Raw genomic sequence first — 27,935 nt, forward strand, 5'->3', positions numbered from 1 at the left:
CTCCTTCACTTGAGGAACTTGGCGTGCCACCGGATGTGCTCCGGCGCATATGTCGAGATGAAAAAGTCTGAGCGAACAGTAGAGGAGCAAAGTTAGAGGCAAAATGGTCAATTTCATCTGCTGGTCTGCTCCGACCGGTCCGCTCCTGGACTCACAGGAGTGATCGTAGCCGTCCTGCAGTCGGATGTTGACCTCGTCCTCCCCGTGGCCACTCTTGCGAGCTGCCTCCTGGAAGTCTTCTGGTAGAAGCTGCTTTTGCTGGTAGAAGTTGTCTCCTAGACCTGAGTCGATCCTGTAGAGCAGGATGCCGCAAGGGCAAAAGTCAGCTTGACAGAGCCTAGCGGATAGCGTTGCAGGAGAAGGGCATACTCACAGAATGTTGAGCTTTTTGCCCTTTGCAGCAGCGACCAACTCAGTCGCATCATGCTGCTTGCCTTCCTCTACACCACCAGCCAAGTAGCCCTTGAAGGCCTTTTCTCCCCAAGGACAGGCTGTAGGGTGGCAGATGGGCGAGAAGGCCGAGCAGGACTTGAAGCTAGCCTCTCCCTTGAGGTAGAGAGTGAGGGCTCCGTGACCACCCATGCTGTGGCCGAAGACGGACGACTTGGAGAAGTCGATGGGGAGGTCGGCTGCTTTGAGCTGCTCTGGGATCTCCTTTACGATGTGGTCGTACATCTGCGCAGATGTTAAAAGGGGGGAGTGAGTGAGGAGCTACGATGCAGCTTTGAGCGACCTGATCCTCACCTTGTAGTGCTTGCTCCAAGGGTCCTTGGTAGCATTGATGTAGAACCCAGCTCCACTACCAAAGTCATAGCTCTCGTCTTCTCCCTCGATCTTGGCTCCCCTTGGGCTGGTGTCAGGGAAGCACAAGGCAATGCCTTCTTGGGAGGCAGCCTCGAACATGCCACCTTTCTGAGCAGCATTGTCCTCTGTACATGTGAGTCCGGCGAGGAAGTAGAGGATGGGCACCTTCTTCGAGGAGGAAGCGGAGGGTGGGAGGTAGAGGTTCAGGTTGGCAGAGAGGTCGCCCAGGACGGAGGACTTGAAGGAATACTTTGTGACTTCGCCGCCAAAGACCTTGTTCGAGGACTGTTGAAGAGGAACACAGAGGGATAGGGTGAGCTCTGGAGGACTGTAGTCGCTAACGCGCAGCCCTGTACTCACTTGCTTTTCGAGTCCCATACTGATTGTGGATCGCAAGACGTTGAAGACTGTGAGGTGGAAGTGGGCGATTGAGCTCAGATGACCAGGGTGCTGTGCAACAAGACCAAGTCTGAGCTTGACTGACGTGTCCTGATGTGTGAGAGTATGTTGGCTGGATGGATGTCTCTGGTGTGTCTGGTATTGATCGGATAAGAAGGAGCACTTCTGCTGCCCGGCGCTGTGGAGGCTGCATGGACGACTGTCGGCGTCTGGAGCTCCGTGCGCACAGGGCACAACGCGCAGGAGACGAACGCGAGGCGGAAGCGGGGATTGTTCCGTCTGTTGCTTCCGACGCGGCCGCACCCAGGAAACGCAACAGCAAAGGGGCGCACACGACGTGGAAGCAACAGGAGACGAAGATCGTCCCCCAGGACAGCTACCTCCTTCTTGCCCATCACTGTCCCACTCACCACTCATCCCTATCAGTATGAGCTCGGCAACGCCGTCGGACTCGCACACTCGCAAAAGGGTGCAGCAGTCCGTTACCACCACAAATGGCACGCCACTCAATGGCAACGCAGCAGCACCCGCCATAGAAAAGGCAGAAGCAGAGGAGGCGAACGAGAAGCGCTCCAGCGAGGGTAAACCTACACAAGGCAGCGGACAGCTGTCCAAACGGGACAGGAATGCCATCATACTCCTAGTTATACTCTGTAAGTATAATCACTTGGCTGCATACAGCCGCCTCCCGTGACCTATTGCTGAACATCCTGCTTCCCCCCCTTTCCCCGCCCTCAGACATGCTGCAAGGGGTCCCCGTGGGACTCGCCTTTGGCACGATGCCATACCTTCTTAAGACAAAGCTCTCATACGCAGACATCGGCACCTTCATGCTGGCTACATATCCATACTCGCTAAAGCTCGCCTGGAGTCCCATTGTAGATTCCTGCTGGGTCACACACATCACTCTGCCTGGCATTGGCAGGGTAGGACTCGGGCGGAGAAAGAGCTGGATCGTGCCCATCCAATTCATCGTAGGCATCATGCTGTGGCTCCTCGGCAGCAGAGTCGATCAGCTGCTCCTCAACGACAAGCCTCCAGTCTTGATCATCACGTCCCTGTTCTTCACGCTGGTAGCATTTGCTGCTACGCAAGACATTGCTGTAGATGGCTGGGCTCTGACCTTGCTCTCGCAAGACAATCTCTCCTACGCTTCTACAGCTCAGACCGTCGGGCTCAACATTGGATACTTCATGAGCTTCACCGTCTTCCTCGCACTCAATAGCGTAGAGTTCGGCAACAAGTACCTCCGGTCTGCTAGCGCTTCGCAAAGCTATCCTGTCCTGAGCTTGTCGGCGTACCTCAAGATTGCTTCCGTCGCCTTCGTTGTGGTGACGATGTGGCTCGCATTCTTCAAAGATGAGAGTCAAGAGGAGAAAGAGGACAAGGACAAGGCGGACAAAGAACCATCGCTCGAGGACAAGCTTGGTCTAAAAGGCGCATATGAGGTCATGTGGAAAATTTGCAAATTAAAGCGTGAGTCCTGCTCTTGAAAGAGAGTCTTTGCGTATCTTCAGAATCTGACGTAATGGCATCATTCTGCCCCGCATGTTTCAGATGTCCAGATGTTTCTGCTGATACATCTTGTCGCTAAGATTGGCTTTCAAGCCAACGATGCGGTGACCAGCCTCAAGCTGATTGAAAAGGGCTTCAGCAAAGAAGATCTGGCACTGGCTGTTCTGATTGACTTCCCCTTCCAGCTAGTGCTAGGCTACTTTGCTGCCCGCTGGTCGCGTGGAGACAAAGCGCTCACCCCGTGGCTGTGGGGCTACGGCGCTCGCCTCTGCTTCGCTGTGCTCTCCATGGGCATCGTAGCCGGCTTGTCGAGGTCCACTCATGCACCTGGATCATCTGTTGGTCTCGCCTACTTTGGCCTGATCATCGTGTCAACCGTGGCAGGCTCTTTTGCCTCCACTGTACAGTTCGTGGGCATCTCAGCCTTCCATACCCAGATCGCGGACCCGTTGATTGGAGGGACTTACATGACGCTTCTCAACACCGTCTCAAATCTGGGGGGAACCTGGCCAAGCTACTTTGTCCTCAAGGCAGTCGACTGGCTGACCATCAGCGAGTGCCGCGTGACAGCATCGGCCATTGAGAAGGTGGCGGCGAAGATCAAGCCCGGATTGGCTGGAGATAGAGCTGCTGAGGCAGCCGAGTCTTTCATCGATCACCTCAAAGGTGTGGATCTGCCTGTGAAACCCCACACCAACGGCACTACGCCATTCATTCAGTTTGATGCAGGAGCACAATGCGCTACCCTAGACGCTGCCAAAGAGGCATGTCGTCTGGCGGGTGGCAAGTGTCAAATCACGCAGGACGGGTACTACATCACCAATACTGTCTGTGTCGTGATCGGTCTTGCGCTCCTCCTATTCTTCATCATCCCTCAAAGCCGGAGATTGGAGCGGATGAATGTCGAGGAATGGAGGTTGAGCGAAGGTGACAAGAAGGAGAAGGAGCTGGCAGCGAGCGGCAAAAAGAGGAAAGAGGGGAAGAAAGACCGCTAATGCAGTCGTGATCCAACCTGCAAGCATCTCTAATATCAGTCATACGAGCCTCCAAGTGTCATCATGTCATGTCTCTTCCCAATTGTAGATGCTTATTTCATCGGACGTGCGCTGCGTGGAGCGGGCTGTGCGAGGTGCCTCCCTTTTGGTGGCTTGATTCCGGCGGAAGTGTGGCTGTGGAGGGGTGCGACAAAGATTGTGAGAGAGGAGCGGCAGCTTGGAAGCCCCCGCCTTTCCGCTCTCACGCCTCCCAGTCAGCCTATCACTCGGCTCCCTCCATTGCTCACTCCCTTCATCCATCCATCCTCTTTCTCTTGGCCTGAGAGGCCGACTAGATTACAGCTGCTAGGCAGCATCTCTACTTGGATGTCGTAATCTCTGCAACTCTAGTATGTGGCACTCGTCATCTAATCATCCTGCTGCATCGCCTGCACGTCCGGCCCAGGCTCGACCCGCGCCCGGTCGGCCGTACCAACCGTACCGAGCTCAGACCAACCAATACCCGCCACAGCAGCAACAACAGCAATCGTCCTCCTCCTACCCTTCTACATCGGGGAACCATGGCTCGACTGCTTTCCCGATGCCGTCGCCTTACTCGCAGGGGCATGGACCGCCCCAGCAGACCGGGTTCCCTCGGCCTTACACGAACCCGGCGTCTGGGCAAGCACGGCCTCCCTACCCAGTAGCCTCAGGTAGCTCTTACTCTGGACATGCAGGACGTCCGCCCCCTATCTCTTCTCCTTCTGCATCATACAATGGGCAAAGTGGGATGCCACGGCCGGGTCCAGGGAGCTCATATCCCAGCCAGGGAGGGCGTCCCCCGCCTAGTGTAGGGAGCTCGTATCCCCCTCCAACGTCGAGGCCTTTTTCGAGGCCACCGCCGACACCATCCATGTCAATGCCAGCTCCTGCTCACTGGAGTCCTTCGCCTCCTCTTCAACACTCGCCCCATCCGCAAGGACCCGACACCTCGCGTCCGCGACCAGCCAGCCAGGACTCGTACAACTACTTTGCACAGCCGACCCGACCTGTCCGAGGCCCTGTCATCCCGCCGCACCCACATTCTCAAGGCCTTCCATCGCCGCAGGGCCACACCATGCTTCCCTCTCCACTGCCGAAGGATCCTTACGATGATGATGCAGATCTTCAGGCCGCCCTTGCAGCGTCTCAGCAATCGGCTCAGAAAGAAGCCGAGCTGCGTCGGGCGACTGAAGCAGAGGAGATGAGGAGGCTCGAAGACCTGCACAGGCGGGAGCAAGCAGATAGACAACGCAGAGAAGCGGAACGTCAGCGGGAAGAGGAAGCACAGATGAGGCTAGTGATGGAGCAGAGCAGGGAGGAAGAGCTGAGGAGGGAACAGGAAGCCAGGGAGAGAGAGGCTAGAGCTGTTGAGGAGTCGAGGGTGCATGCTGCGAGAGAGGCTATCAAGCGTGCTGAGGAAGAAGAAGAGCATATGCGTCAAGTCATGGAAGCTAGTCTGAAAGAGGAGTGGGAGAGGAGAAGAGAGGCAGAGGAGGAAGAAGTAAGGATGGTGGAGAGGATACGCAGGGAGATTGAAGAGCAGCAAGCAGCAAGCAGCGCGAGCTCATCGCGTCCTACCACAGCTGGACCCAGCGGTAGCTCGGGTAGCGGAGGGTTCCAGCATGTCGAGCCTGCTGCCTCTTCTTCCACAGAGGGCGCTGATTCAGGCCGCATCAGACGCCCTTTGCCGGTCCTACCTCCTATCCCGCAGAGCCGACCTTCCTCAGAGGGAGCATCTGTGCCTGCACCAGGACCGTCGAAAGTGCCACTCCCAGATCCTCAGTCTGTTCAGAATCACGAACAGCCTCTGCCTAATGAGGATCGGCTAGACGACAATGACGACCGAGACGACCCCTTTGCGGATGCAGCGGAAGCTCCTCCTGCATACGATCACATCGGTGCGGATCGTCCCCCCGAGGCTCCCAGTCGAGCCCCTACTGGGTTCTGGGATGAAGCGAGAGCAAGACGAATTCGAGAGCAGCGAGCTGCAAATGGCGGACGACCAGAGCCAGAAACGACACCGCACGTGCCGACAGATCCTCTCGAGGAGAAGCGACGGATGGAAGCTCTTGGCCGGCGGGACCCTGCTCCGGATGGGTCAGCGGGAGGTAGCAGTACTGTCACCAGGAAGGAATCAGAACGAGCAACACACCCTCGTCAGCCAGGTTCGAACTCACAGGACGGCAGCAAGCCCACGCCTGCATTGTCAAACAGCCCTGGCATCAGTCGGCCTGACGTTGCTCCTGTTCAGAACGGCCACAGCCCTGCCGGAAGCGCAGGAAGTGGTCAATACCCAGTCACTCCTGGACACGGAATTGATCGTCAGAGTTCGCGTTCGAGTGTTGCCTCGACCGCTAGTCGCTTCACAGCGACATCAAGTCGATCGAATTCAATGACAGGCACAGCGCGCACGCGTCAGACTTCTGCTACTGGGGATCTCTCTGTGCCCAGCAGAGTCGGCAAAGGACGAGAAGGCTCGAGGTCTCCATCTGTATCGGAGCTAGGTAGTGGTCGTCCCTCTTTGCCCGGACAGAAAGCTCCGATTGGGATTGACTGGGGTTACTCGGACACTGCCTTCGCTACCAAGCTTCGGCCAGGTCCTCGGGAACATTTCATGAGGCGGACCGGTAGCTCAGAAGAGGAACAAGCTTCTAGTAGCCAAGATTCGATGACGGAGCAAGAGGAAGCCCTGCTCAAGTCGCGCTTCCCAGGTGTCATCTCCCTGTCTAGCACCAGAGCCAGAGACGCATCTGAGGGCGGTTCAAGCATTTCCTGCCCTTATTTTACTGTACGCTGTGGATCCTGGAAGATCTTGCTGCGCTCTCTTGCGTGGCTGGGAAACACCCGCATCGAGGCTGCTCCTCAAGCGGTGGCAGATGCTGCAGAGAACAATCGTATTCCTCTCTTGCGCATGGAAGTCGAGTTTGTCACCCCTGCAAGTCGAAAAGGATCAAACAGCGATCGCTTCTCGCTGCAAGTTGATCCTACCAGAAGTGGAGCTGAGGAAGTAGCGGCCAAGGCTCGTCAACGTATAGCTATGAGGCCTACTGCCTGCGTCTCTATCTGCATGAGTCTCTGTCAGCAAGATGCCAAAGGTCATGTACATCGCACACAGGGTACAGGCTCGACCGGAAGCAATCAAGCGTACCATGATGGGGCTCGCACCCAGGCAGAGCGAGAGTTGGACATGGGATACCTGAAGCGCGGCTCAGACCGGCGGGTACTCAACCTTCCCCCGAGCTCAATGGGCATCGGACCGGTCACTTCTGCCTACTCGATGACCTACCAAGCCAACCCAGCTCAGGTGGCCAAGGAGACCAGGGCGGGATTGGACCTCCCTACGACTCTGGTAGAGCTGGCTCAACACCTCCAGAAGGCTCACCGCTTCTCCGCCTCCTGCCCTTCGAGCGGGTATACTGCTCGCCACTCTCCCCGTGATCTATACCACATCATCGAAGCGCACGACGAGAAGTGGCTTGGTAAGCTGCAGAAGGAGAGTGCGTCGCAAGCAGCTGGGGGCAATGCTGGGCTGGTATACAGCTATCTCCCCACCGATGGATCGGCCAATGGTACCGAAGCCGAAGAGCGACTGCTGCCTCTCTCGTCCGTATCGGCCGACGGACCTCCGTTGGTCCTCTGGGACGAGTCCTCCCTGGGACACAGCGCTCCTACCGGCTCCTCTTCGTCCGGCAGTGGCAGTGGGCAGAACCCCCTCCTGACGTCTTACTCGTACAACTCCCTCTCCACAGGCGGAGGCGGCGGCGACATAGGTCTCAGCAATGGTCTTCCTGACGGGAGCGAGAGGAGTGGGTTGGGAAGGATGAAGGATCGGGTCAAGAAGAAGCTCAAGGGACGGCAAGGAGATGTGGGAGAGGGCGAGGAGTTGGCGAACTGGATCACTCCGCTTGATTTGAGTGAGGTAGGGGGTGGTGAGGAGGCGGGGGATACGAGGACGAGCGTGGACGTCGGGAGACGATAGCAAACGATCAGGGTGTTGGGCCCGATATCTGGGGCCTGACCAATTACATCGTGAGCTCAGCATCTGCTACGTTCTTCCTCTACAGTACGAGGTCTAAAGAGCTGTACGTGCGAGATACCAGCGCCAGCGAAATTGAACCACTGAGGCGAAAACAGACTCTCCATTGTCAATAGAACAGTACGGTGTTGTCAATAATTCGAAAATGACTGTATGGGTCAAGCCTTGTAGTCTTCAGCCCCGGCGCAGGAGCCAGACAAAAGTGTGACTTTGCATAGGCGTGACTTTGCGTAGGGGCCTCCGAAAAAAGTCCGAAAGTGCCTTTGCGGAGTCGCGCCACACCTACAAGAAGACACGAAGTTTCCTATCTGTGCGATCTGTCTGCCAGACTTGACATCTTTTCAAGCAGATGTACGGAGCTATGCAACTCTAGCACGTGTGACCCTTGCGAGCGTAGGGGAAGATGTGTACCGTCGTGACAACGTCCGAGCCTCCAAGGCGCAAGCGTGTGGCGCCGAGCTCGCACCGCGCCCTGTACGGACGATTGACGGCTCGATAGGGCGAGTCAGGGGCAGGCAAGAGGGTGTGAGGGCAGTTCAAGGCACTCAATGCAGGATCCGAGGCAACATCCGATGCTTCCACTCCTGATGAAGTAGTGGTACCAGAATCACTGACTCAATCACCTTTCCCCTCAAGACGCACATCCAGCAGCAGCGGCATTCGGGCCCAACGCTCCGCGAGATCTGGGTGGTGGACTGTGCGGCAAAGTCTAGCCGGACTACGGACGTCAAATGCAAGCTTCTCTGGTAGGGCGCCTCCTCTTGTGGTGCTGAGCTGCTCAAGCAAGTGGTCTTGAGCGAGCTTCAATGCTTCATCAGATGGTACCCCCTCCCTCCCCTCTATCGCCCCCCACCATCTGATCCTTTGTGCAGCGTCGTGCAGGCTCCACGATGACTCCTTCCACCTCTGCGGCTATGGAGAGCAGTGCTGCTGTAGCACCTGCATCCAAGTTCAAGCTCAAGTCGCCTCGCAGTCTGTCTCGCCTCAAGGCCATGCGGCAGTCGGCAAATTCGACACGGCACACCCACCAGGATCAACAACGACCTCCTCTGCCTGCCATTGCCTGCCCTTCGCCCTCTACCACACTCGATTTGCCCGCTCATGCTTCTCTCCGGGAACGTCAATCATTCTCCGTAGAGCACCTGCCTTGCTCCTCTTCCCACGTCCTTCAGACATCAGGCGCTAATGCCAGACCTACCGACTCCACAGACTCAGAACACCCTAGACTCACGCGCCTGGCCTCACTTGGTGAGGTACGGGGAGCAGGCATCTCTGACTCCCCATTATCACCCTCGTCATCCCCTACTAGGCCATCTCTGAATAGCGTAGAGACTACCACCAACGAATTGGACCCCTTGACTGCTTCGTCTGCCGACAGCACCCCCCGGACTTCGCCCTCATCTAGTCATCGAGACCTCAAAGAGAGCCGAGCCGCTTTCTCAGCCGAGCTCTGGACAGGAGGTATCGGCACGATGGAAGATCCGCCTGGCGCTCAAATCCGTACACCTCTCAAGCCAGGCATGAATGGACGAAACCACTTCTCCTCTCCCGCAGGCAGTGCTGTGCGAGCTATGGGTCGCAAGCTCTTTAGGTTTCGTCAATCTTCAGCAAGTGAAGCAGCGACTGTCCCACTGTCGATCTCCGTCCGAGAGACTGAGAGCTCGCGAATCCACAGTGACCCTGCGGAGAGCTCACAGGGGATTACGGCGACGACCCCACGACAAAGAGAGTTCAGATTGGAAAGACAGGGCGATGATATCCCTGGACCACAGCTACCACCGCTTCGCAATGTCGATACACCTGCTCTAGCCCAGTGTCCTATACTCCGCGACCGATTCTCCGATGAACCTACACCAACGCAAAGGCGCCAAGCCTCCTCTGCTCAGGCTTCCACTCAACGTCTCCGAAGCTCATCCTCTACAACAGCAACACCCAAGCTCTCTGCAGAGAGTTTCGAGCTCTTAGATGCCCTGGATGCACTCATGACATTGGGAGACGATGAAGCTCAGACGATCTTCTCCACGCAGAGGGATGCAACTGGCTCTGCTTGTGCTTCTTCTTCTACGAGAGCCTTCCCTACATGGCCACATGCTACTGATGACCTTGCAGCGCCAAGACTTCTGACTGAAGCGCAAATGGCACGTCTCGAGGAAGAAGAACGGGTGAAGAAGCCTCGCAGTATCCTGTCCCGCGTTTCACAAGCTGTTCGCTCGGCTTCGAATCGCCAGTCTCGACCAGACTCGACTGTCTCATCTGTATCGGAAGACGACTATGGTGGAGACGAAGACTTCACACCCGCAAGAAGTCAGAATACCCAGAGTGGTCCCCAGGCCAGCCAAGCGTGCGATGACAAATCTTCGACAGCCGCTCAGCGTAGCAAGAAGAGCTCTGTGACTTCTCGCAATGTTCGCAATAGTGAAGAAGATCGACCCACGGTGGCACGAAGTATAGTGACCCCTGGCCCAACTTCTCGTCGTTCTCTACCAGGGCTTGACTCTCCTGCCAAACGGGCGTTGCATAGCTGTACTCTTCTCAAGATCCATCCGCAGCTTGCCCATCTCCTCATTGTCAGCATAGTCCGTGGCTGGCCAAGCAATGATGAGCGCGCCAAGGGGCCCGTTGACATTCTATACCCTCGGTCCATCAATCCCGTTGCAAGGCTCGAGGCAGCAAGTAGGAGAGGTGGAAGCCAGCTGGGTATCACTCGCGCGCTAATCACTCCATTGGCCAGAGAGACACGCATTGAAGTCGGCCACCGACATGTAATGAGGAAACTCAAGTTCCAGCGTCTGGATCGAGACGAGATAGTTGAGATTGGCTACTTTATGAAAGACTACGCTTCGCATTACATCAGTGGCGACGTCATCGTGAGGGCTGTGAATGCCAAACATCAAGTGTCGCCTGAGGCACTAGCTCGGCCACCTGGCCTGGGGCAGGCTGCTTACAATCGCCGAGCTTCGGTCAGCACACTGGCCTCGGCTGAAGATAGCATGAGCAGTGATCACCGTGTGGACGGAACGAAGCACGGTCTTGCTCATTGGGCCACTCGCAAGCCATTCCTAGAGCGATGCACTATGATAAGGGGGGATTTTGGAACCACTTTTGATGTTGGTGACGTCGTCGTAGACTCTAAGCGGGCGACGACACTGCCGGCGGTCAATGTCAAGTCGCCTAGGCCATCCAAAGTTCGCTTTTCCGAGCATCTGATGCTTCAAGCAGGTCTTGCACCACCCAGGAGCCCAGACAGAGGGATCCGTACTCCGTTGCGCACAGCTGATCGTGGCAAGAGAGGTATCAGCAAGATGCCACCTCCTTGGGTTGCACCACGAGCGTCTGCCGAAGATCTGGCTTCACGGACAAAGCGCCTACCTATCTCGTCTGGACCACCGCTGCAGGTGATATCTGCAGAAATTGTGCCAGCTTGCCAAGGCTCGAGGAAAGAGGCCAAGACCGCTGCGTTCCATGCTGTTCGAGAAGCGGAAATTGCTGAGAGCAGTGGAATTGCATCACAGACACAGGGAAAAGACATCTCACATGGACGCTCTTGCAGTCAGAACAGTCATTCATCAACGGACGAGTCTTTTCAGTCTGCAGCGAGCTCCATTCACTCTTCATTCGGTAAAGAAGAAGACGAAGATGATGTACCAATTGCAGATCTCTTTGAAAGAAGGGGCACCAGTCTGAAGAGATATGGAAAAGGCCACTCGTCTTCATCAACGGAGACTTTGACACCGCTTCAGTCTTCGTCGACATCCCCTCCCAGCTCTTCACCGCCTCGACAGACGTACCTTCGACGATTCCCTCAACCTGTCTCGCCGGTTGACTCTACACCGCAAGAACAGGCTCAAGACTTGAATAGATGCAAGGGAAGAAAAAGGGAAAGCCACTTTGGCATCTTCAGTAAGAATACAAAGCCTGAGCAGAGCAACCAGGCGATGTTCGACGTCTTTGGTGCGAATGGCGCTCCGGTCTCCAATAGTACGACCGCAACAAAGCGTCTCAGTCACCAGCTTCCGGCAAAAGGTGCAGAACAGCACAAACCGCAAGGCGCGTCTGTGGACAGCACCCATCGAGCGTTCACGCTCTCGCCCGTTTCAGCTTTTTCTTCTTCCCATCGGGATCTGGGAGGACCCTCTAGAGAAGCGAACAGAATTGCTGACGCGTCTCATCGACATAGTCATCAGCCTAGCCCGGCCAGGCCACAAGTCAATAGGCAAGCAGCCTACAGAGGTGAGAGCAACGCACCGCCTGCTCCATCCGCGCAGCTCGCCCAGCGAGTCAACAGTGCCGTGCTGGGGCGGTTTAAGAATCCCTCATCTAGTATTGTAGCCTCCGGGAGTAGCCATGGGCAAGGCGCTGGGGTCAATGGACTGGCGACTTCGCCTCGCACTCGAGACAGGGCCTCCGTTGGTCGATCTACCCCCCAACCTTCTTCGCCGTTCAGGTCTTCGTCTTCTAGCCCTTCGCCAGGTATGGGCCCGGCTGCTCCAGCCCAGGCAATGGGTAATGTGCAATCTCTCCGCCATGGTTCCAGCAGCATTCCGCCGCACACTGAGCGCCCAACGCATATCACTGCCGGCACGCCAGAGCGCAGTCCCAGCCAGCAGTAGGGGTCAAGTGGGGTAGGCGGATTTGTCAACAAATGACCGCGCTCCCTCTTTGGGTTCCTCTACTTTTCTGCGACTGTCTGTACATAGCACTCTTTACGCGCAAGCGCTTAGCATTCATCATCTAATCCCCTCTCCCTATGCCCAGCGTCACTTGCACATCACTTGCAAGGAGACGCGCAATGGACAATTGCTTTTCCCTTCTGATCTTGCTTCCCTGCGTGCGGTATTGCCAATGCCAAAGTGTGAGCGTTCTCTCTTTGCGATCTGGCGAGCATGCGTATGGTGGGCGAACTTGCTACGCCATAAGCGTCACGATGAGCATAGTCTCAGGCTCTGTCCATCGAAGTGCTCAACGAGCCTCCTTATTCGGTCTTCAGTAGTGGTGTGCCTCCTCGGGCCATCTGTCCCCTTACTGTGATTCTTGCGCACAAGGCAATGCAATGGCAATAGCAATGCCGTTCCGCATTGATCGATCACGTTCCGCATCCTCGCCGATCCCGAAGGAACGGATCCATCTGGCTGCTACCGCCCCCCAAAAGACAGAAGCAAAGCGCAAGCAGCCTCGTCATCGCTCCCCACTGAGAGGGCAAGCGGTGCACATGGCATGGCACCCAATCAGAGCTCTAAAGGGTTTGCTCTTCACTGCCACTGCATGGTCTGAGCTGAAGAGGTAGTTGCCTTTCCCAGCTGCACGTTGCTTGCTGCAGCTGCCCTGCGATCTCCATGGACCTGCTTTCCTTGTGGCCCCTCTTCTTGTCGATGCTCTTGCCGATGCTGATCTGGGCGCCTTTGCGACTGGGATGGCTGATAGATGGGGTGCTCTTTGCTTATCGGGATGGATCGTGGACGTTGGACGTGCTAGTCTGGGCGACGCGAGGGCAATCGCGGGTGACATAAAGATGCTGGAGGAGGTGTCGACCTGTCTGCCTTCATCTCCCAAGAGCATGTGACCCGGGGAACCCCCCAAAGCAACCATCTGGTCTACGCACACTGCTGCCTGTCGGACCTGGCGCTTCCATCACATCCACACCACTCTGAGGCTCTCGCTTCAGCTGAGCTGAGCTCAACGTGTGCAAGCCGAGAGCATATCAGGAGGCTCTCAGTCCCGGTAAGAGACATGCCGACTCCAGGGAGAAGATCTTCAGACATGTCTGAGGGTACCCTCAACAGCAACTCCAATGATTCGGCCATTGAGCTCTTCGACCTTTCTCCGGCTTGTGGAGCCGCCAAGAAGCAAGACGATCAGTGTCGCTCCGTATCTTCTTACCTTAGTATGATCCGACTCAGAAGATCGCACAAGTCACGGAAATTCCATTCGTTGCAGCCTCTGCCTCGGAAAAGGGATATGAACAACGCGAAGAGACCTTACTCCCTCGACCTTGCGGCTCAGCCTTCAGGGTCCTCTCAGCAGCGACATATCTCCCTCTTCGGAAAATCTGAGCGGGTTACGCCAGAGAGCAGTCTCGACAACTTGTCCTTCATCAGTGGGTCAAGTCGGCAGAATGAGCACAATGGGTCTGACGCCCACCTACTGGATCCACACTATCGACGCACCTCGACCTTGCGCGTCTCCGCGCCCACCACGGCTGTCTCTGAGCACTTTCCCCTCGATACAGATCTGCTATGTGCAGTGAACCATCGACTGTCGAAGGGCATCATCAACGTCGACTGCGAAGCAATGACACCTGCGGCTAGAAGTAAGCAAGGCAGTGCGGACAAGCTCTTCGAGGAGGCATTCAGCAATGCTGTCGTGTGTCTCTCGTCTCGTGACTCGCCATCATCACCGGCTAGTGGTATGGAGCCTACGCATACGGTCAATGCCATCGAGCGCGGAAGGTCCTTGACACAGTCTCATTCACTGACAAGAGACCGCAGTCAAAGCGGACAAGCGAGGAGGCTGTCGCGATCTTGGTCGCTGTTGGCAGATTGTGGCAGTCCACAGGCTCACTTGTCAGACCTATGCTTCTCTATGTCACCGGCTTTTGCGGTTTCATACAGCACATGCGGCGGTGCAGATACGAACACCATCAAGAGCAGCAAGGGCCCTTCGAAGTCAGAAGCTTGCGTCGCGAACGTACCGACGGAGCTGCCATCGTCCGCTCCTGTGTCAGGTGACGAATCTAAAACAGGTACAGATTCGCGCACGAACTCAAGCTGGTCAATGGACAGCAACTGTTCGAGTGGAGACTGCGAGGGCATTAGAAGAGCCACTCCTTCTCAACTAATGACGGACCAGGAGGTTGGCTGCGTTCTTGAAGAGCTCTGCGACCTTGATGATCGACCGCTCGGGCACGCCAGATATATCGAGCTGGATGTCTCACCCTCTTCGGCAGCCACGGCAAGTTCCGGGTACGGATCAGAAGAGGCTCCTGTGATAACCCTCAAATTGCGGACTCGGACCAACACACTCGAGACATCTGAGACCCCCAAGCGGGCCCTCCCACCCTTGGGTCCTCCTCCGACGGCCGAACTGCCTGCTTTACCAGCAAGCGCGGGCAACACGAAAAGCTACTCCATCAGCCCAGTAGGCCGACCACCGGCTCGCTCCAGATCCGTGACTGACATGCTTTCCCGCAGAGACAGCCCTGTCATCGGACCTCGCCGTCGTGCGGCGGAGGAAAGGCGCTCTCCACCCGAGTCAAAGTCGGCTTACTTTGCTTCAGCTTGTAAAGAGCAGCAGAGACCTTCGAGCTCGGCAGAGCAGCACTTCCCGTCCACGGCTACCACGCCTACTGGACTGCCTTGCCCACCTCGGCCGCCAAGGGATCCAAGAAGGCCATCGACGGGTGCTGAGGGTGCTGAGAGGCCGCGCCTGCTCAGCTCTGCGAGCAGCGCCAGGAGCGACCTGCCAATGTCTGCAAGAGTGACACCTGGGCTCCAGACTCGGCTAGCTACTCCTGCGAAGAGCCAAGCAGAGACTGGTGCTTCGCTGGCTGTACGAGACATTGCTGCCCATTGTTCCCAACCTCACGAGCCGAGAATTGATGCATCAATGCTCGGCGAACGCGACCCTCATCAGCTTGCCCGGGAGCGCGAGGCAAGCACTACCGCTGTACACCTTTGGAGAGACAACGTGCTGACGCTGACACCTGCGGCCCCAGTGGACACCACTCAGCGCGTGCACAAGATCGGTCGTGGTATCTTGGACCGTGTGCAGAATCTGGTAGCCCTGAAGACCGGTACCATCTCGCAAGGCTCTGCCTGTCAACAGCAAGCACCGTCGCAGCAGCAGCGTGAACGCTGGTCACCTGTTTCAGAGAGGACGGCGATGCTCCTGCTGCGCAATCGAAGCTTCAGCGAGGGTGAGCAGGTCGGGCCTCCAGCTCCTGCGCCTTTCGAGACGCGCCTCCTTAGCCGAGCTGCCACTACCCAGACGGCCAAGAGGAATGGTCGACCGGCTACAGCGGGGCGATGTCGCGAAGCTTCTGAATGCGAACGTCCCACTTGGGGAGCAGAGAGGGAGGCCCCAATCGCTGTGGCTCACCGAAACCAGAAGGCACTTCCTCAACGGCCGTCCACGAGCCATGGTGAGCGCAAGGTAGCAGGCACCATCAGTAGCACTGTCCGAGGTGCCGCCATGCCTCCACGTGTGGTCAACATGCAAAGTGAGGCGAAAGGTGCTGCTGCTTCCATGAGTGATACTCCGCCTTTCCTGGCCACAATTCCTCTTACGAGGAACAAGAGCATCAAGAAGGAGAAGTCTGTTCCTGAGAACCTCCGCAGCGCGCTAGGAAGGAGCAGCAGTACTCGTGGACCATCCTGCTTAGCTTCCTCCTCTTCTTCCTCTTGGTCTTCTCTTTCATCCAGACGACTGACCGAGTAGATTCCTCCTTTGCCCTCTCACCTTGTTCGTCTTGCTCCAGATCTCGCCTTTGTCTGTATCATCGTTCCTCACTTGTTCCAGGATATGCTAAAATACGAATCGCGATTGTGTATTGACAACACACACCATGCTTTTGATCCCTGCTCAGTTGGTGTTTTCACTGTCTGCCCTTCTCATCTGGCGACCGTGTCGCACTCCCCTTTCTGGCATGCCTGATGGCCTCCTCGAGCCTCTGCAACTCTATACTCATCTGCACCAGCCCCAGACTGGCTGCACTGTCCCCCTTCCCCCCACCCCTGCGAGACTTTTCATCCTCCCCATCTACCTTCTTATCGCTAGTGCCCTGAGCCGCTGCCCCCTGTACGATCACTTCCAAGGCGCCGCGGAAGTCATGTCTAGCTCGGCGCAACTTGGCAGAAGGGAGAGCAGAGAATTGGTAGAGGGCAGAGGGAGGGAGAGGAGCTGGCTTGCTGCTCTCGCCCGTCTTCGCTTCTTTTTCATCCTCTGGCGCTGGAAGTTTTGTGGCTGACTGAGCGGTCTCTGCCTTTTGCTCCGTGGCAGATGCGGAGACTGGCTTGCGTCGCCGTAAACCAGAATTCGACTTCTCATTCAGCGCCTGATCAGCAGGCCCTTGCTTCTCTTCCACCTCCTCAGGCATACTTCTCTCCACATCCCGCAACGTCCACTTCTGCGTATCCACCTCGACCTCCCTGGTGAGCCTGGCGTCCCACAGACTCCTGCGTGCACCAGCAGTTGTGCCCCATCCGCCAGCAGCCATCTGTGCCGAGGAGAGGTTGAAGAAACCTTTGCTGAGCGTGGCGGAGAGCGTCTCACGTAGCTCGAGGTAGTCGTCCAAGAGTGAGAGATACTCGATCAGGAGGGAGTCGACGTCGCTCGTGGGTATGGAGGCCTTGACCTCAGACTTGGCCGCAGCGTCTGCGATTTGAACTGGACGGGGGGAGACTACCGACCCGCCCTGCTCCGCTGGGGTGTGTTGTGGACTGGCAGACTGCTCTTGCTGAATCTGAATCTCCGAGGCGTCAACTGCCTCGTAGCTGCCACCACTAGGCATGAGCTCATCAGGAATGGAGAAAGGCATGACAGGCACCTCCCTCTCCACTTCCCTTTCCTCCTGGTCTCTCCTTTCCAGCGCCACGCCATCTTCAGGTGCTGATCTGGCCGTCAGCGGTACCGATTCTTCATCTTCACCCTCCTCTTTGCGAATCAATACAACCTCTCGTGGAGACTCTGGACTTCCCACACGCCATCTAGCTAGATAGTGTCCGGCGAGAATGAGGGTGAAGATCCACAGGGAGATGTCGTAGAGCAGGTATGGGTACCTGATCCCCCATGCGAGGGTAGAGACGCCGAGCAGGAGGTAAGCATACTCGATCGCACGCGTGAAGAACCTTCCTGGTCCCTGCAAAGGGATTTCGATCAGCCTGCCTGTGCTAGTCACTTGTACCAGAGCTAGGACGGGCATGATACGAAGGATGTCGTGATCCTCGCCGAAGCCGGAACCAACTTGAGATCTCGCAATTGCGAACGTGCTTGATGTAGACATGTATCCCGCCAGAAAGTTGCGGACGAAGATGATGAGAGACGGACCACGGAGCGGCAAGAGCAGGACAAAGTGAAGAAGCATAAGAATGTTCTGACTAAATCGCAATCGAAGGCAGTCCTGATTGGCCACCTTGCTTGTGTTCTGGAGCGCCATTCTTGACCGAATGACATTGAGCATCTGCATGAGGGTAGCAGCAAGGAAAACAAATTGGTATGGCACGTACAGCTTGACCAAAGCGACAGAAATGAGCAGCGTGAGGAGCGTGGTCAACTTCCAGACTGGTCTCTGCGCAGTGTGCCGGATTGCCGGCAGTTTCGAAAGATCGTGGTCGAAGTGTAAGAAGCCTTCCAATCTGAGAATGGAGAAGACCTGCGCAGCCAAGCTCGTCCAAATGTGAAGAACAATCGTAATGATCGCCAGCAACGTCCAGGTCACGGTCACAAGCACCACGCCAAGGAGGAGCGTTAGGCCGAGGTCGCTACTCATTAGCCCAAAGGAAGCCGCTGCCTCGTCCGTCAAGCCGAAAAGCAGATTGCGCACCGATGACGATTGTGTTACCTGTCCGAGATTGACGAGCGCCCACTGCAGCGCCGCTAGCCCCACCAGGAACGCGAGGAGGAGACCTCCACCGCTTCTAGAACTTGGCATCGTCTGAAGCAGGCTCCGTACTGGATCGGGCAGCGTACCCCTCTTTACGTATTGGTGCATGACCGACCGTGCAGAGAGGGAGAAGATGGCCATCATCCAGCTCACAGCGCCTAGTCGGTAGCGCGAGAGCCACAGACCGACGCTTTTGCTCCAGTTGATCTTGATTTCGAGTGCTTTGAATACTCGACACTCACTCTTGGTTGAGGCGTAGAGCTCGAGAGTGAGGCCTTTCTTGGCACCTGGCAGAGTAGAGATGTACGGAGAGGTCGCGTGTATGGAGACAGGAAGCGTGACGCTCTGAGAAAGGTCTAGAGAGGGAAACCATCTTCCGTCTCCAGTCTCAGAATTATAGATGTGCACCATGGCCGCAAAGCGAGCGCTTGCATCGGAGTTCTGGCAGCTCGAAGTGAACGTGAAGTCATAGACGAAGAGACTTGAGGCCACCTGCGGCAGGTGAATGCTTGTCACAGGCGACTGTACAACAAGGGGCCGGCGTGTAAGATCGAAGGTCAGACCTTCTGAGCTCCGGACACCGATACTGCTCATCTCCGGTCCGCTCCAGCCTGCCTCCCACCAGCCTTGACCTTTGAGCTCGCTGCTTTCTTGAATGCTGATTGTATCCCATCCCAACGAGACCAGCTCTTGCCTGTCAAGATCGAGGACCCACAGGCCTTCGCCAGCGGCCTCGTAATATTTTTCGGCCTTGGGAAATTGTGTCCATGATTCGCCGTGTCGGGAAGGCGGGATCACACCGAAAGCCCATGGAGGAAGGGGTTGGCAGGTCTGCTCCTCGTCTTGCTCTGACCGACAGAGCAGTACTGTGACCTGCTCTAGTGGCCGCAGCGATGTCAAGAGGGTGAACACCCGATGATTGGAGGCCGCGGCGGCGTCGACGTTGGTAGTAGAGTTCGACAATATCGTGACAGTTGGAGCATCGCTTGTCCACTGGGAGAGTTTGCCACTGCTATGATCGGCAACCTGCAGTACTTGAGACCATCTTTGCTTGCGCTGTGCCATTGGCTCTTCCGACACAGAGAGCTTCTCGCCAGCGACACCTACGGCGACTCTTCTCCTGAGCTGATCACACCACATCATAGCTAGATGATCGACGTTGGACCACAAAGCTGGCAGATCGGAGGTGAAGTGTTGCAGGACATGCGGAGCCCAGTCCGATGGCAGAGTGCTGTACTCCGAGGGGAGCTGAGTGTCGAGTATGCCTCCACTGAGCGAGACCAGCAGTACTTTTTGTTGTACCTGTGCTGCTGCCGGGTCCCCATTGATCATCTGGTAGATGCGGTCCATGTCCCTCTCGATTGGAGCCGGCGGGACGTGGTGTGGTGTCGAGAGCGTGATGATGGTCTTAACCGGCGAGACAGCTGGGTGATTGCCCTGCAGCAGAGCTGAGCGTGCCACGATGCCTCCCATCGAGTGGGCAAGGATTGGAATGCTGATGGTTGCCGAAGGGATATAAAAACTCACGATATACTCGAGGGCCTCATTGACATAGATTGACTGCCCCTCGAGTGTCGTCGAATGTAGTGCTGAAAAGTCTTCATTGAAGTCTATGGACCACCAGTCCGTCTCTGCTGCCTGATATTTGCCCTTCTCCTTGACCTCCCGCTGGTAGTCATGCCAGCTCCAGCTCGCCACGCTCCTGACTTGACCATAGCTGCCAGCATTGCCGGGAATGAAGAGAGCCGGTTTGCGCCTGGGAGCCGTGATGGCTCCCCTGCCATGAGGATTCTCGCGATAGAGGTAGAGCCTGTACTTTTTGCCTTGGCCAGAGGGAGAGGGAGGGTGATGTAGCTCGTAGGAGGGCCACATGCGAGACATCCGACATTCTTGACGCAGTGATAGCGCCTCCGGGAGCGCAGTGTATGCTCCATAGTTGACGAAGAGGAGTGCCAGGCCGAAGATGAATAGTAGGGCAGGGGCTATCAGACGGGCAAGGGACAGGTAGGAACCTCTGCGCCTTGCGGAGGGCCGAGCCCGCTGCGATGCCATCGTCTCTTCACCAGCAGCTGTGGGTCGCCGCAGAAATGAGGCGTGCTGCTGATGCTGTTGTGTATGGTATGGCAAGATGCTCATATCATCTCACCTCTGCCTTCATCGTACGAGTAGCGATTCCTAGGAGGAGGTGGGTACCAAGTCAGGAACAGAGTAGCGGAAGCTGCCACTGATTTTGTTGCGTTGCGGAATGCTCGGGCCAACTTTTTGCAGGAAGCGGAATGAGCTCATCCACTTCTTCCTCCCTCTGGGGCGGATACCAACCTTGCAACTTCCCTTACAGCTCTGCCATCGCAATGTTCAGAGCAGCAGCATCGTCGTCATCAGCTTCGCTACGGCGATCCGTGCTACGGCAGTCTCAGCCCTGGGCTCGAACCCTCTCCTCCTCTTCTAGCCTCCTACGGCCCACTCCGTCAGACCCCACTCCTCCCAAGTCTCCCACTCCAACCTCTTCACCAGTCGGCGCTTCTCCAAAGCCAGACGAAGATGGTACCACCCACTTTGGCTACCGTGACATCCCTTCTTCGTCCAAGGAGGGTCTCGTAGCGAGCGTCTTCTCCTCCGTCGCCTCCTCCTACGACCTCATGAACGATGCAATGTCTCTTGGCATTCACCGTCTTTGGAAGGCCCACTTTGTCTCCAAGCTCGACCCACGCGGGGGAATTAACGTCCTCGATGTCGCTGGCGGTACGGGCGACATTGCTCTGCGTATCCTCGACCACGCAAGACTGAAGCACATCGATCGGGAGACTAAGGTGACCATGCTGGATATCAACCCAGAGATGCTGCGCGAAGGCATGAAGCGCATCAAGCGCGAGTCCATGTACTGGAACACGCCCCAGATCGATTATCAATTGGGAAACGCAGAGGCACTTCACAGCAGTATGGAGATTCCGCCACCGAGAAAGGGACACAAGACGCTTCCTCCTTTGAAGAGTCAGCGGACAGAGGATGAGAGTGTGGACTTGTACACGATTGCCTTTGGTATTCGGAATTGCACACACATCGATAAGGTGCTAGAAGAGGCCTACCGGGTGCTCAAGCCGGGTGGTGTCTTTGCTTGTCTGGAATTTGGCAAAGTCAACAATCCGTTGCTAGCTCAGTGAGTCCACCGATGGAGATCTGGCTGATGGCGTCCTGCCAACTGCTGCTTACTGACTCGCACTCCATCCTCTTCCTCTTGGGCAGAATCTACAAGCAATACTCCTTCCAGGTCCTCCCCTCCCTCGGTCACATCCTTGCCTCCGATCGTGACTCCTACCAATACCTCGTAGAGTCCATCGAGAGATTCCCCACGCAGCAGCAGTTTGCCAATATGATGAAGAAGGTCGGCTTTGTCCTTCCGGGTAGTGAAGAGGGGGAGAGGAGATTGAGGCAAGAGGGACTGGATGGAGAGGAGTGGGGTGGCAGCGGGCAGGGCGAGTGGGAGGATTTGACTGGAGGCATCGCCACCATTTGGATTGGTTGCAAGCTGTAATGTGTTCGGACTCAATATAGACATCTGAAATTGAAGACAATGGCGGACGGGTGACAAACACGGTCTATGTATGAAGAAAGACGGACATGCCAGCAACTAGGCAAGAGGTGGTCTCCCGGTCGGTGTGATCCTGTTGCCACCTCCTAGCCCCAAGCCCTCGCCATACCCTTCCGAAGGACCTCGCAGAGCATCGACCGTCGCCTTGACCTGTGTGATATCAGGCTTACTCTTGTTCGCACTTACATTTTCACCTGCCTCATCATCGTCGTACGCCTGAACTGTCACGGCCGGGATGAGTGGGCTTTCATCTCCTGCAAGGGAGGGAAGCCGACGATGGGTAGCGGGCAAGACGACGTGCACGTGACCTGGTCCAGCCGAACGGCGCCCTTTGGAGTCATTCGCCTCTGCCTCTGCTGCCCTTTCTCCTTCCTGGTCGTCGTCAGCCGCTTCGTCGGCGCCCATTTCTCTGCCAAGCTTCCTCAAAGCCTCCATTAGGTCCACCGCTAGCGTCTCTCTGTTGGGTGGATCCTCCTTGATAGGTTCCCAGCCGATAGGAGGGGAGCCTGGTGGTGAGATAAGGAAGTTTCGATCCGTAATAGGAGGGAGAAGATGGTCTGTCGGGTGGAATGTCGAAGTCGAGTGCAAAGTAGTGGCGGGCACCGCAATTGACGGCAGTCCGCCCGAAAGTTGCGATGGGAGGAGTGACGTAATGTCAACCCGAGGTAGTCGCTCTACGACTAGTGTAGGGTCGGGACCTTGATGCTCCTCGGTCGTCTCTAGCGCTAGCCCATTCAAAGTCTGAATGATGCGGCTGATGGGTGAGTCGGCAGAGCCACTCGTAGCCTTCCGGTTCTCGCTCGAGCCAACTCGGTCATCGAAGACGACCCTCATGCGGCCTTCATCTGGGTGAGGATCCCATCCGACGACTGGCGCATAGGCGTCCAACAGTGCGAGAAGGGATTGGAGGAGCGGCGCAGAGAAGAGAGATGGCAAAGGTTGAGGATGAGATACGAGAAGAAGAGCATTGGTAGTCTCTTGCGACCCTTCAACTACTGAGGCTTGGCCTAGCTCCGGGCTTGACGCACGAGCGAACGAGGAAGTCCGCTCTTCTTCGTCCTCATCGCTGTCGCCCCCTAGCATAGCATCTAACCTAGCAAGCTGAAACTGCAGTCGCGAAGGAGATGTGAGAGCGAGTCAATTGCCAGCTCTTCTCACTGAAAATCTGCGAATGTTTGAGCCTCCCTGCCTAAACCCTACGCCGACAGCCAATGTCCTATGTCGATATCATGCCACTCACTCTGCCCTCCCTCTAGTATGGCCTATACCTCGCATCAGGCGTCTGAAAGTCGGTCCTCACCCTGCCTGTATCACTCAACTCTGCTCCTCCCTCTTCTTCTGCATCTTCGAACTGCAAGCCTCCTTCACTGCCGTTTGCTCCGGTACCAAAGGGACCCATGCTAGCAAAGGGGTTGCCATCGTCGTCGCCGTCTGATGTTGAAGGGTGGAGAGAGGCGCAGTGGGATAGTGCGAGGAACAGCGGCTCGACTAGCAGGGAATAGAGGGACCCAGAAATTCAGTCAAAGCTTTCTTGTCTTGGTCGTCCGAACGCTCCACTTACCATCTTCACTTCTGCTAGGAACGATCCACATTTCCCTCAAACCCATCTCTTCCTCGACTCCATCCTCGTCTTCAGTCTGGCCATCTTGCAGCTCAGCCCCTGCATCATCAATCTGGCAGTAAATACACTGCGTCTGCCCAGTCGAGCTGAGCGCTGCAGGTAAAGTTGAGGACACTGCGTGAAGAGCGATCAGAGGATAGGGAAGGGAGAAGCCTTGAGAGGAAGAGGGTAGGTAGGATACAGATCTGAGGTGGGGAGCAGAAGACCATCACATGAAAGTCAATTGAACCAGCCTTTTTTCATGAGCATTTTCATCGTCATATTCACTCTTCTGTCACCCAGAAACGTCCACTTCCATTTAGAATTCCAGCCAAGCTCGGCTCGGCGTGTATTGTCACTTGCTCCAGTCCAAGAACGAGCTTTGGCGAAATGTTCGAGAAGGAGTCGGGCGTGGTACTTGTCGCGGCCTCGTGCTGCTCTGGAGTGAGATAGGCCGGCGGTTCCGAGATTGGTCTGATCTTGATGTCTGAAGAAGACATCTCGGAGGTAACAAGTATGGCGGGCGGCGAGAGGGAGTGAGTTGGGAAGGAGAAGAAGTGATGCTAGAATGATTGGCACAATATTCGTAGGCAGACGCGCGGCGGAAGGAGTGGAGCAGCCATACGGAAGGGAAGAGGATCTTCTCGTGTCTCGAGCTCGAAGATGGACTTCTACCTTTTGTGTCTCCTTCCACGCCGCTCCACCACGACCAACAAGTCCCTCAGCTCCCATCAAGCAGCTTTCGTGCCACGCTGACTAGAGCTTGGAGGCCCAAGAGCGCGCCCTTCCTCTGCTACCGCGATTGCCAGAGGATACAGGCGGGTGCTTCACGCGGAGCAGTCGCAGCCAGCCAGGGTGGTAGCGTGTCGGCTCTCCTTCTGTATCAGGGGACCACCTACATAGACTTGTGATCGGCTCTTGCTCTCATCCATCGTCCTGTCATTGTAGAATCATGGCGACTGCTCCCACCTCCTCTTCCTCAGGCGCAGCCCCTGGGCTCGGTCTCTACCTCACACAGCAAGTCATGCTTCTGACACAAGACGGTCGGCTGCTACTGGGTGTACTGCAAGGCTTCGACAACATGGGCAGTGTGATTTTGAGCAATACGATTGAGCGGATATTCAACGCTGTGGATGAAGGAGAGGAAGGAGGAGGAGTGGAAGAGGTGGAACTGGGATTGTATGTGCTGAGGGGGGACGCTATGTGAGTAGCCGGACGAGGTATCGCTTCTTCGCAGCTCTGCGGAGAGCCGAACGGTCGCGGGAGGACGAGAAGGCGAGGTACTGACTACTTTTGTTACGATGTTGCCTTGGTCTTTGACAGCTGTCTGATTGGCGACATAGATCCCGCAAAAGACGCAAGTATAGACTGGAAGACTCTCAACGTGGATGGTATACCCGATGTGCGGCATAACTAGCGACCTCAGCATGAGTGGATCAAAAGAGAAAGGTGGGGGTCAAGACATCAGTCTCCACAGAGAGGAGCATAGAGACGGACTATGCGACACCAGGCTCCTGCCGCGCTGACAATGCATTCTAGTTGCTGGTCAGAAAGTTTGTATACTCTATGGACGAAATGCATATTGTACAATTCACTGAAAAGGCTCCTGTCTCGCGCGGTCGAGCCAAAAGATCCATGATACCACCCCTGCTTCGAGACTACTAATGGGAGGATGGTGGATATGTAGCGGCGGTGTTATCGCTACTTGCCCGGCCTTGCGAGGCTGGGGCGACGGGCGGCTTTGCGCCTGCCGTACCCGCTGCTCCCGCTCCTGCTCCCCAGCCTCTACTCCCCAAGTAATTACCAAATCTCCCCAGTGCGCCTCTGATCTCCGTAGAAGCTGCCAGTGCAGCCTGTTGAGCTGCTTGAGCATGAGGCGCAAGAGAAGCCGGCAGCTCAAGGCCTTGTGGGGTAGTGGTAGTGGCTGTCCCCGTTGGGTCGCTGGCCGAGCTCAAGACCCCAGCCTTGGGCGCTGCTGTACCGCTGCTCTGCTGAGCCTGCTGCTGAGCCGCCTGTTGTGCAAACCAGTCCCTCCGCCTCTTTGCGACCTCCATGCCAAAAGTGTTCGCCATGTTGTATAAGCCCCGCCCAGCGTTGCCCAATGCTTCCCTGCCGCTTGCCATTTGCTCTTCCAATCGCAGGTCATGGAGACCTGCTGTGAGCCTCAAACTCACATCTTCCAGAGCTGATACTTTGCCGCTGCATGGGTGTTTGTACGGTACCAGGTCGAACAGCAGCGGTGATGTGGCACGATCCCACAAGCTATATGCTCTTGTCCGCTTGAACGCGGAGATGAAGTGGGCGTTGTACGAAGCGAGCACATCGGCATCGCTGACCTCGATAGTTGTACCAGGAGCCGTTCCGCCTAGAGGCGTCGACGTTCCAGATTGCTGTCGAGCTATGCCCTGAGTGACCCCGGACGTCACCGAGCCGCCCCCGGACTTGGCGAGGAAGTCAGAGTATTTGACGCAAGCCAGCATAGAGCAGATGTAGTCCTCAAACTTGGCTCTCACCCAATCCTCTGAGCCTTCATACTTCATCGTTGTCGGACGTGCAGGATCTGCTGGATTATATGACTCGACCACGACGTGAACGAGCTCGTCCATCCACTTTCTGTCTGCGGGGGATAGCGTGACCAGAGATTGCAAGGACGGTGGTGGTGGCTGGTTAGGATCCGCTGGTGTTGTGGTAGCTTTGTCGGCGGCTGAAGGAGGAAGCACGGGAAATTCCAGAGTCGAGGTCTCCAGATCGACAATGACATCCGGCTTGAATTCTCTTTGCTGCTTGAAGATGAGGTTCGTTGTCCCTACGAGCCACGACTCGGCTTTCAGCATGTCGATCTGCTGCAACGGGAGGTAGGGCTGAAAGAAGGCATCCTCGCCGAAGAGTCTCAGAGGACAACCACAGAAACGCAGCAAGCTTCTCCTGTCGCTCGTCTTGACGCTTTCCGCGACCTTGGGCTCTCTGCGACGTGTGTAGTCTAGCTCTGGAGATGAGCAGTCCGAGAGGGACAGCAAAAGGCCTGGTATGAGAGACACCAGCGTGTACTCGAATACGCAGAGCTTTTCGACTGGGTAGCCGAAGAACATGATCCGCTTTTGCAAGAGCAGTAGCTTGACGAGGACAAGTGTCTTGAAGCGGAAGTTGTATATGAGCTCCCTCAAAGAAGTTCCTAGTAGGTCGGAGATGTCAGTATAAGTCAGCTTGGAGCGGACGCATTCACATCGCTGTGAGACTTACCCATGTACATGACCCCTTCTCTCAGGCTGTCCTTGTCTGTCTTGTTCCCGGGGAAGCCGTCCTGAGTCGCCGTCTGCTCTCCACCTTCTGCCCCTACCACCGCGTCTTGAGCTGATATCGTGTCGTCAGCATCCTCTTCTGTGAAGTCGTCATCTTCTGCTACATCTTCGCCCTTCAGTCCAGCCGCCCTCAATCCGGCCTCCAATGTGTCATGAAAGTCGACTAGAATGGCCGTATCGGCGAGGTCGCCTTGAGCGAAGAATGCTCTCGTGACAATGCCTAGCTTCTCTCGCAGCGGAGCGAATACAGGCTGGAAAAGAGTGTTGCAAAAAGAAGGTAAGCCTGTGTTTCTTACATGTGTCCCGTCTGTACCCTCCACGAGCTGAAGGACCCACCTGCCGGGCCAGAACGACGACTGCTTTCTGGACTGTACTGCGAGTCACATCCTTGCCTCTCACTAGCAGCTTTTCGCTGGCGATTTGCCGATTGCAGCTGATACCGAAGACGGTGGAATGCTTGGAGATGGTGGGGCAGTGCAAGTGAAAGTGGGCAAAGTCTTCATCTGAAAGGTGGCTGCCATCCGGCAGAGCGCAAAAGGGCAGAGAGGATGTGAGATCCGGATGGGTCTCGGAATCGGAGAATGCGGCAGGATAGGCCCATTCTACTATGGGTCCCAAGTTGTGGTCGAAGTTGACGACTGCCACGCCGAGGATGAGATTCGTCCTAGGTGAGGCGGTACGCCTTGTGTTGGAGCGGAAAGACGCAACCGAGGTGGGGCGAGAGGGAGCAGCGGAGCTGGATGAAGACGACGCCATCCTTGCTGTCACCTCTCGGGTATTGTAGAATGAGAAAGTCCGGCTGCTGATCCGGCTGCACCGACGACTGTCTGGAAATGACTGAAGGAGTGATGTTCCCGCGTAGACTGTATCGCCGAGGTGTGAGTGGAGCAATGCGGTCCGAGGAAGTGTTGCTCGGCGACACGCGCGACGTTCAAAGCTCTCGTCCTCTTTCCGCCGTCCCGGCCTGGCCACCGCATCGCCCCCTCTTGGTAGGACTCCCACGTGTGCTGGTGCGGGATGATCGAGAGCCTAGATTCCCACACAGAGGAGCAATGCAGAAAGCTTCTATTCCTGTCGCAG

At 56.3% G+C, this 27,935-nt stretch overlaps 10 protein-coding genes across 10 annotated transcripts; 6 read left to right on the plus strand and 4 right to left on the minus strand.

Annotated features, from left to right (window-relative positions):
- Positions 1 to 5: 5 nt before the first annotated feature.
- On the minus strand, positions 6 to 1,598 carry BCV69DRAFT_278028 (S-formylglutathione hydrol; the record flags this gene model as incomplete). The annotated part of the gene is made up of 6 exons (XM_025491188.1): positions 6 to 67; positions 156 to 337; positions 374 to 675; positions 745 to 1,089; positions 1,165 to 1,254; positions 1,536 to 1,598. 6 exons carry the CDS (start codon positions 1,596 to 1,598, stop codon positions 6 to 8), a joined length of 1,044 nt encoding a protein of 347 aa, XP_025346915.1.
- Positions 1,526 to 3,817, plus strand: BCV69DRAFT_290718 (MFS general substrate transporter). The gene is made up of 3 exons (XM_025493724.1): positions 1,526 to 1,856; positions 1,942 to 2,679; positions 2,761 to 3,817. The coding sequence occupies exons 1-3, from the start codon at positions 1,631 to 1,633 to the stop codon at positions 3,711 to 3,713; spliced, it is 1,917 nt and encodes a 638-aa protein (XP_025346916.1). The 5' UTR covers positions 1,526 to 1,630; the 3' UTR covers positions 3,714 to 3,817.
- Positions 3,818 to 3,965: 148 nt separating this feature from the next.
- On the plus strand, positions 3,966 to 7,948 carry BCV69DRAFT_283858 (hypothetical protein). The gene has a single exon (XM_025492841.1). It carries the CDS (start codon positions 4,105 to 4,107, stop codon positions 7,711 to 7,713), a length of 3,609 nt encoding a protein of 1,202 aa, XP_025346917.1. The 5' UTR covers positions 3,966 to 4,104; the 3' UTR covers positions 7,714 to 7,948.
- A 712-nt stretch (positions 7,949 to 8,660) lies between these two features.
- On the plus strand, positions 8,661 to 12,380 carry BCV69DRAFT_300065 (hypothetical protein; the record flags this gene model as incomplete). The annotated part of the gene is made up of 1 exon (XM_025494422.1): positions 8,661 to 12,380. The coding sequence occupies one exon, from the start codon at positions 8,661 to 8,663 to the stop codon at positions 12,378 to 12,380; it is 3,720 nt and encodes a 1,239-aa protein (XP_025346918.1).
- An 889-nt stretch (positions 12,381 to 13,269) lies between these two features.
- BCV69DRAFT_31836 (hypothetical protein) lies at positions 13,270 to 16,281 on the plus strand. Its single transcript, XM_025495198.1, has one exon. The coding sequence runs from the start codon at positions 13,498 to 13,500 to the stop codon at positions 16,201 to 16,203; it is 2,706 nt and encodes a 901-aa protein (XP_025346919.1). The 5' UTR covers positions 13,270 to 13,497; the 3' UTR covers positions 16,204 to 16,281.
- A 79-nt stretch (positions 16,282 to 16,360) lies between these two features.
- On the minus strand, positions 16,361 to 20,419 carry BCV69DRAFT_278032 (PGAP1-domain-containing protein; the record flags this gene model as incomplete). The annotated part of the gene is made up of 1 exon (XM_025491189.1): positions 16,361 to 20,419. One exon carries the CDS (start codon positions 20,417 to 20,419, stop codon positions 16,361 to 16,363), a length of 4,059 nt encoding a protein of 1,352 aa, XP_025346920.1.
- Positions 20,420 to 20,674: 255 nt separating this feature from the next.
- Positions 20,675 to 21,950, plus strand: BCV69DRAFT_313505 (hypothetical protein). Its single transcript, XM_025495034.1, has 2 exons — positions 20,675 to 21,524; positions 21,611 to 21,950. Exons 1-2 carry the CDS (start codon positions 20,719 to 20,721, stop codon positions 21,897 to 21,899), a joined length of 1,095 nt encoding a protein of 364 aa, XP_025346921.1. The 5' UTR covers positions 20,675 to 20,718; the 3' UTR covers positions 21,900 to 21,950.
- BCV69DRAFT_313506 (hypothetical protein) lies at positions 21,611 to 24,119 on the minus strand. Its single transcript, XM_025495035.1, has 4 exons — positions 23,845 to 24,119; positions 23,518 to 23,762; positions 23,257 to 23,444; positions 21,611 to 23,063 (listed from the first exon to the last, which is right to left on the minus strand). The coding sequence occupies exons 1-4, from the start codon at positions 24,054 to 24,056 to the stop codon at positions 21,996 to 21,998; spliced, it is 1,713 nt and encodes a 570-aa protein (XP_025346922.1). The 5' UTR covers positions 24,057 to 24,119; the 3' UTR covers positions 21,611 to 21,995.
- Positions 24,120 to 24,274: 155 nt separating this feature from the next.
- BCV69DRAFT_261231 (hypothetical protein) lies at positions 24,275 to 25,305 on the plus strand. The gene is made up of 2 exons (XM_025490693.1): positions 24,275 to 24,759; positions 24,880 to 25,305. Exons 1-2 carry the CDS (start codon positions 24,509 to 24,511, stop codon positions 24,971 to 24,973), a joined length of 345 nt encoding a protein of 114 aa, XP_025346923.1. The 5' UTR covers positions 24,275 to 24,508; the 3' UTR covers positions 24,974 to 25,305.
- BCV69DRAFT_283865 (hypothetical protein) lies at positions 25,074 to 27,888 on the minus strand. Its single transcript, XM_025492842.1, has 3 exons — positions 27,192 to 27,888; positions 26,797 to 27,106; positions 25,074 to 26,728 (listed from the first exon to the last, which is right to left on the minus strand). The coding sequence occupies exons 1-3, from the start codon at positions 27,609 to 27,611 to the stop codon at positions 25,218 to 25,220; spliced, it is 2,241 nt and encodes a 746-aa protein (XP_025346924.1). The 5' UTR covers positions 27,612 to 27,888; the 3' UTR covers positions 25,074 to 25,217.
- Between the last annotated feature and the right edge of the window lie 47 nt (positions 27,889 to 27,935).

This window comes from Pseudomicrostroma glucosiphilum, assembly GCF_003144135.1.
Source record: "Pseudomicrostroma glucosiphilum strain MCA 4718 unplaced genomic scaffold BCV69scaffold_10, whole genome shotgun sequence".
In the NCBI taxonomy this organism is placed as follows: Eukaryota; Fungi; Basidiomycota; class Exobasidiomycetes; order Microstromatales; family Microstromataceae; genus Microstroma; species Microstroma glucosiphilum.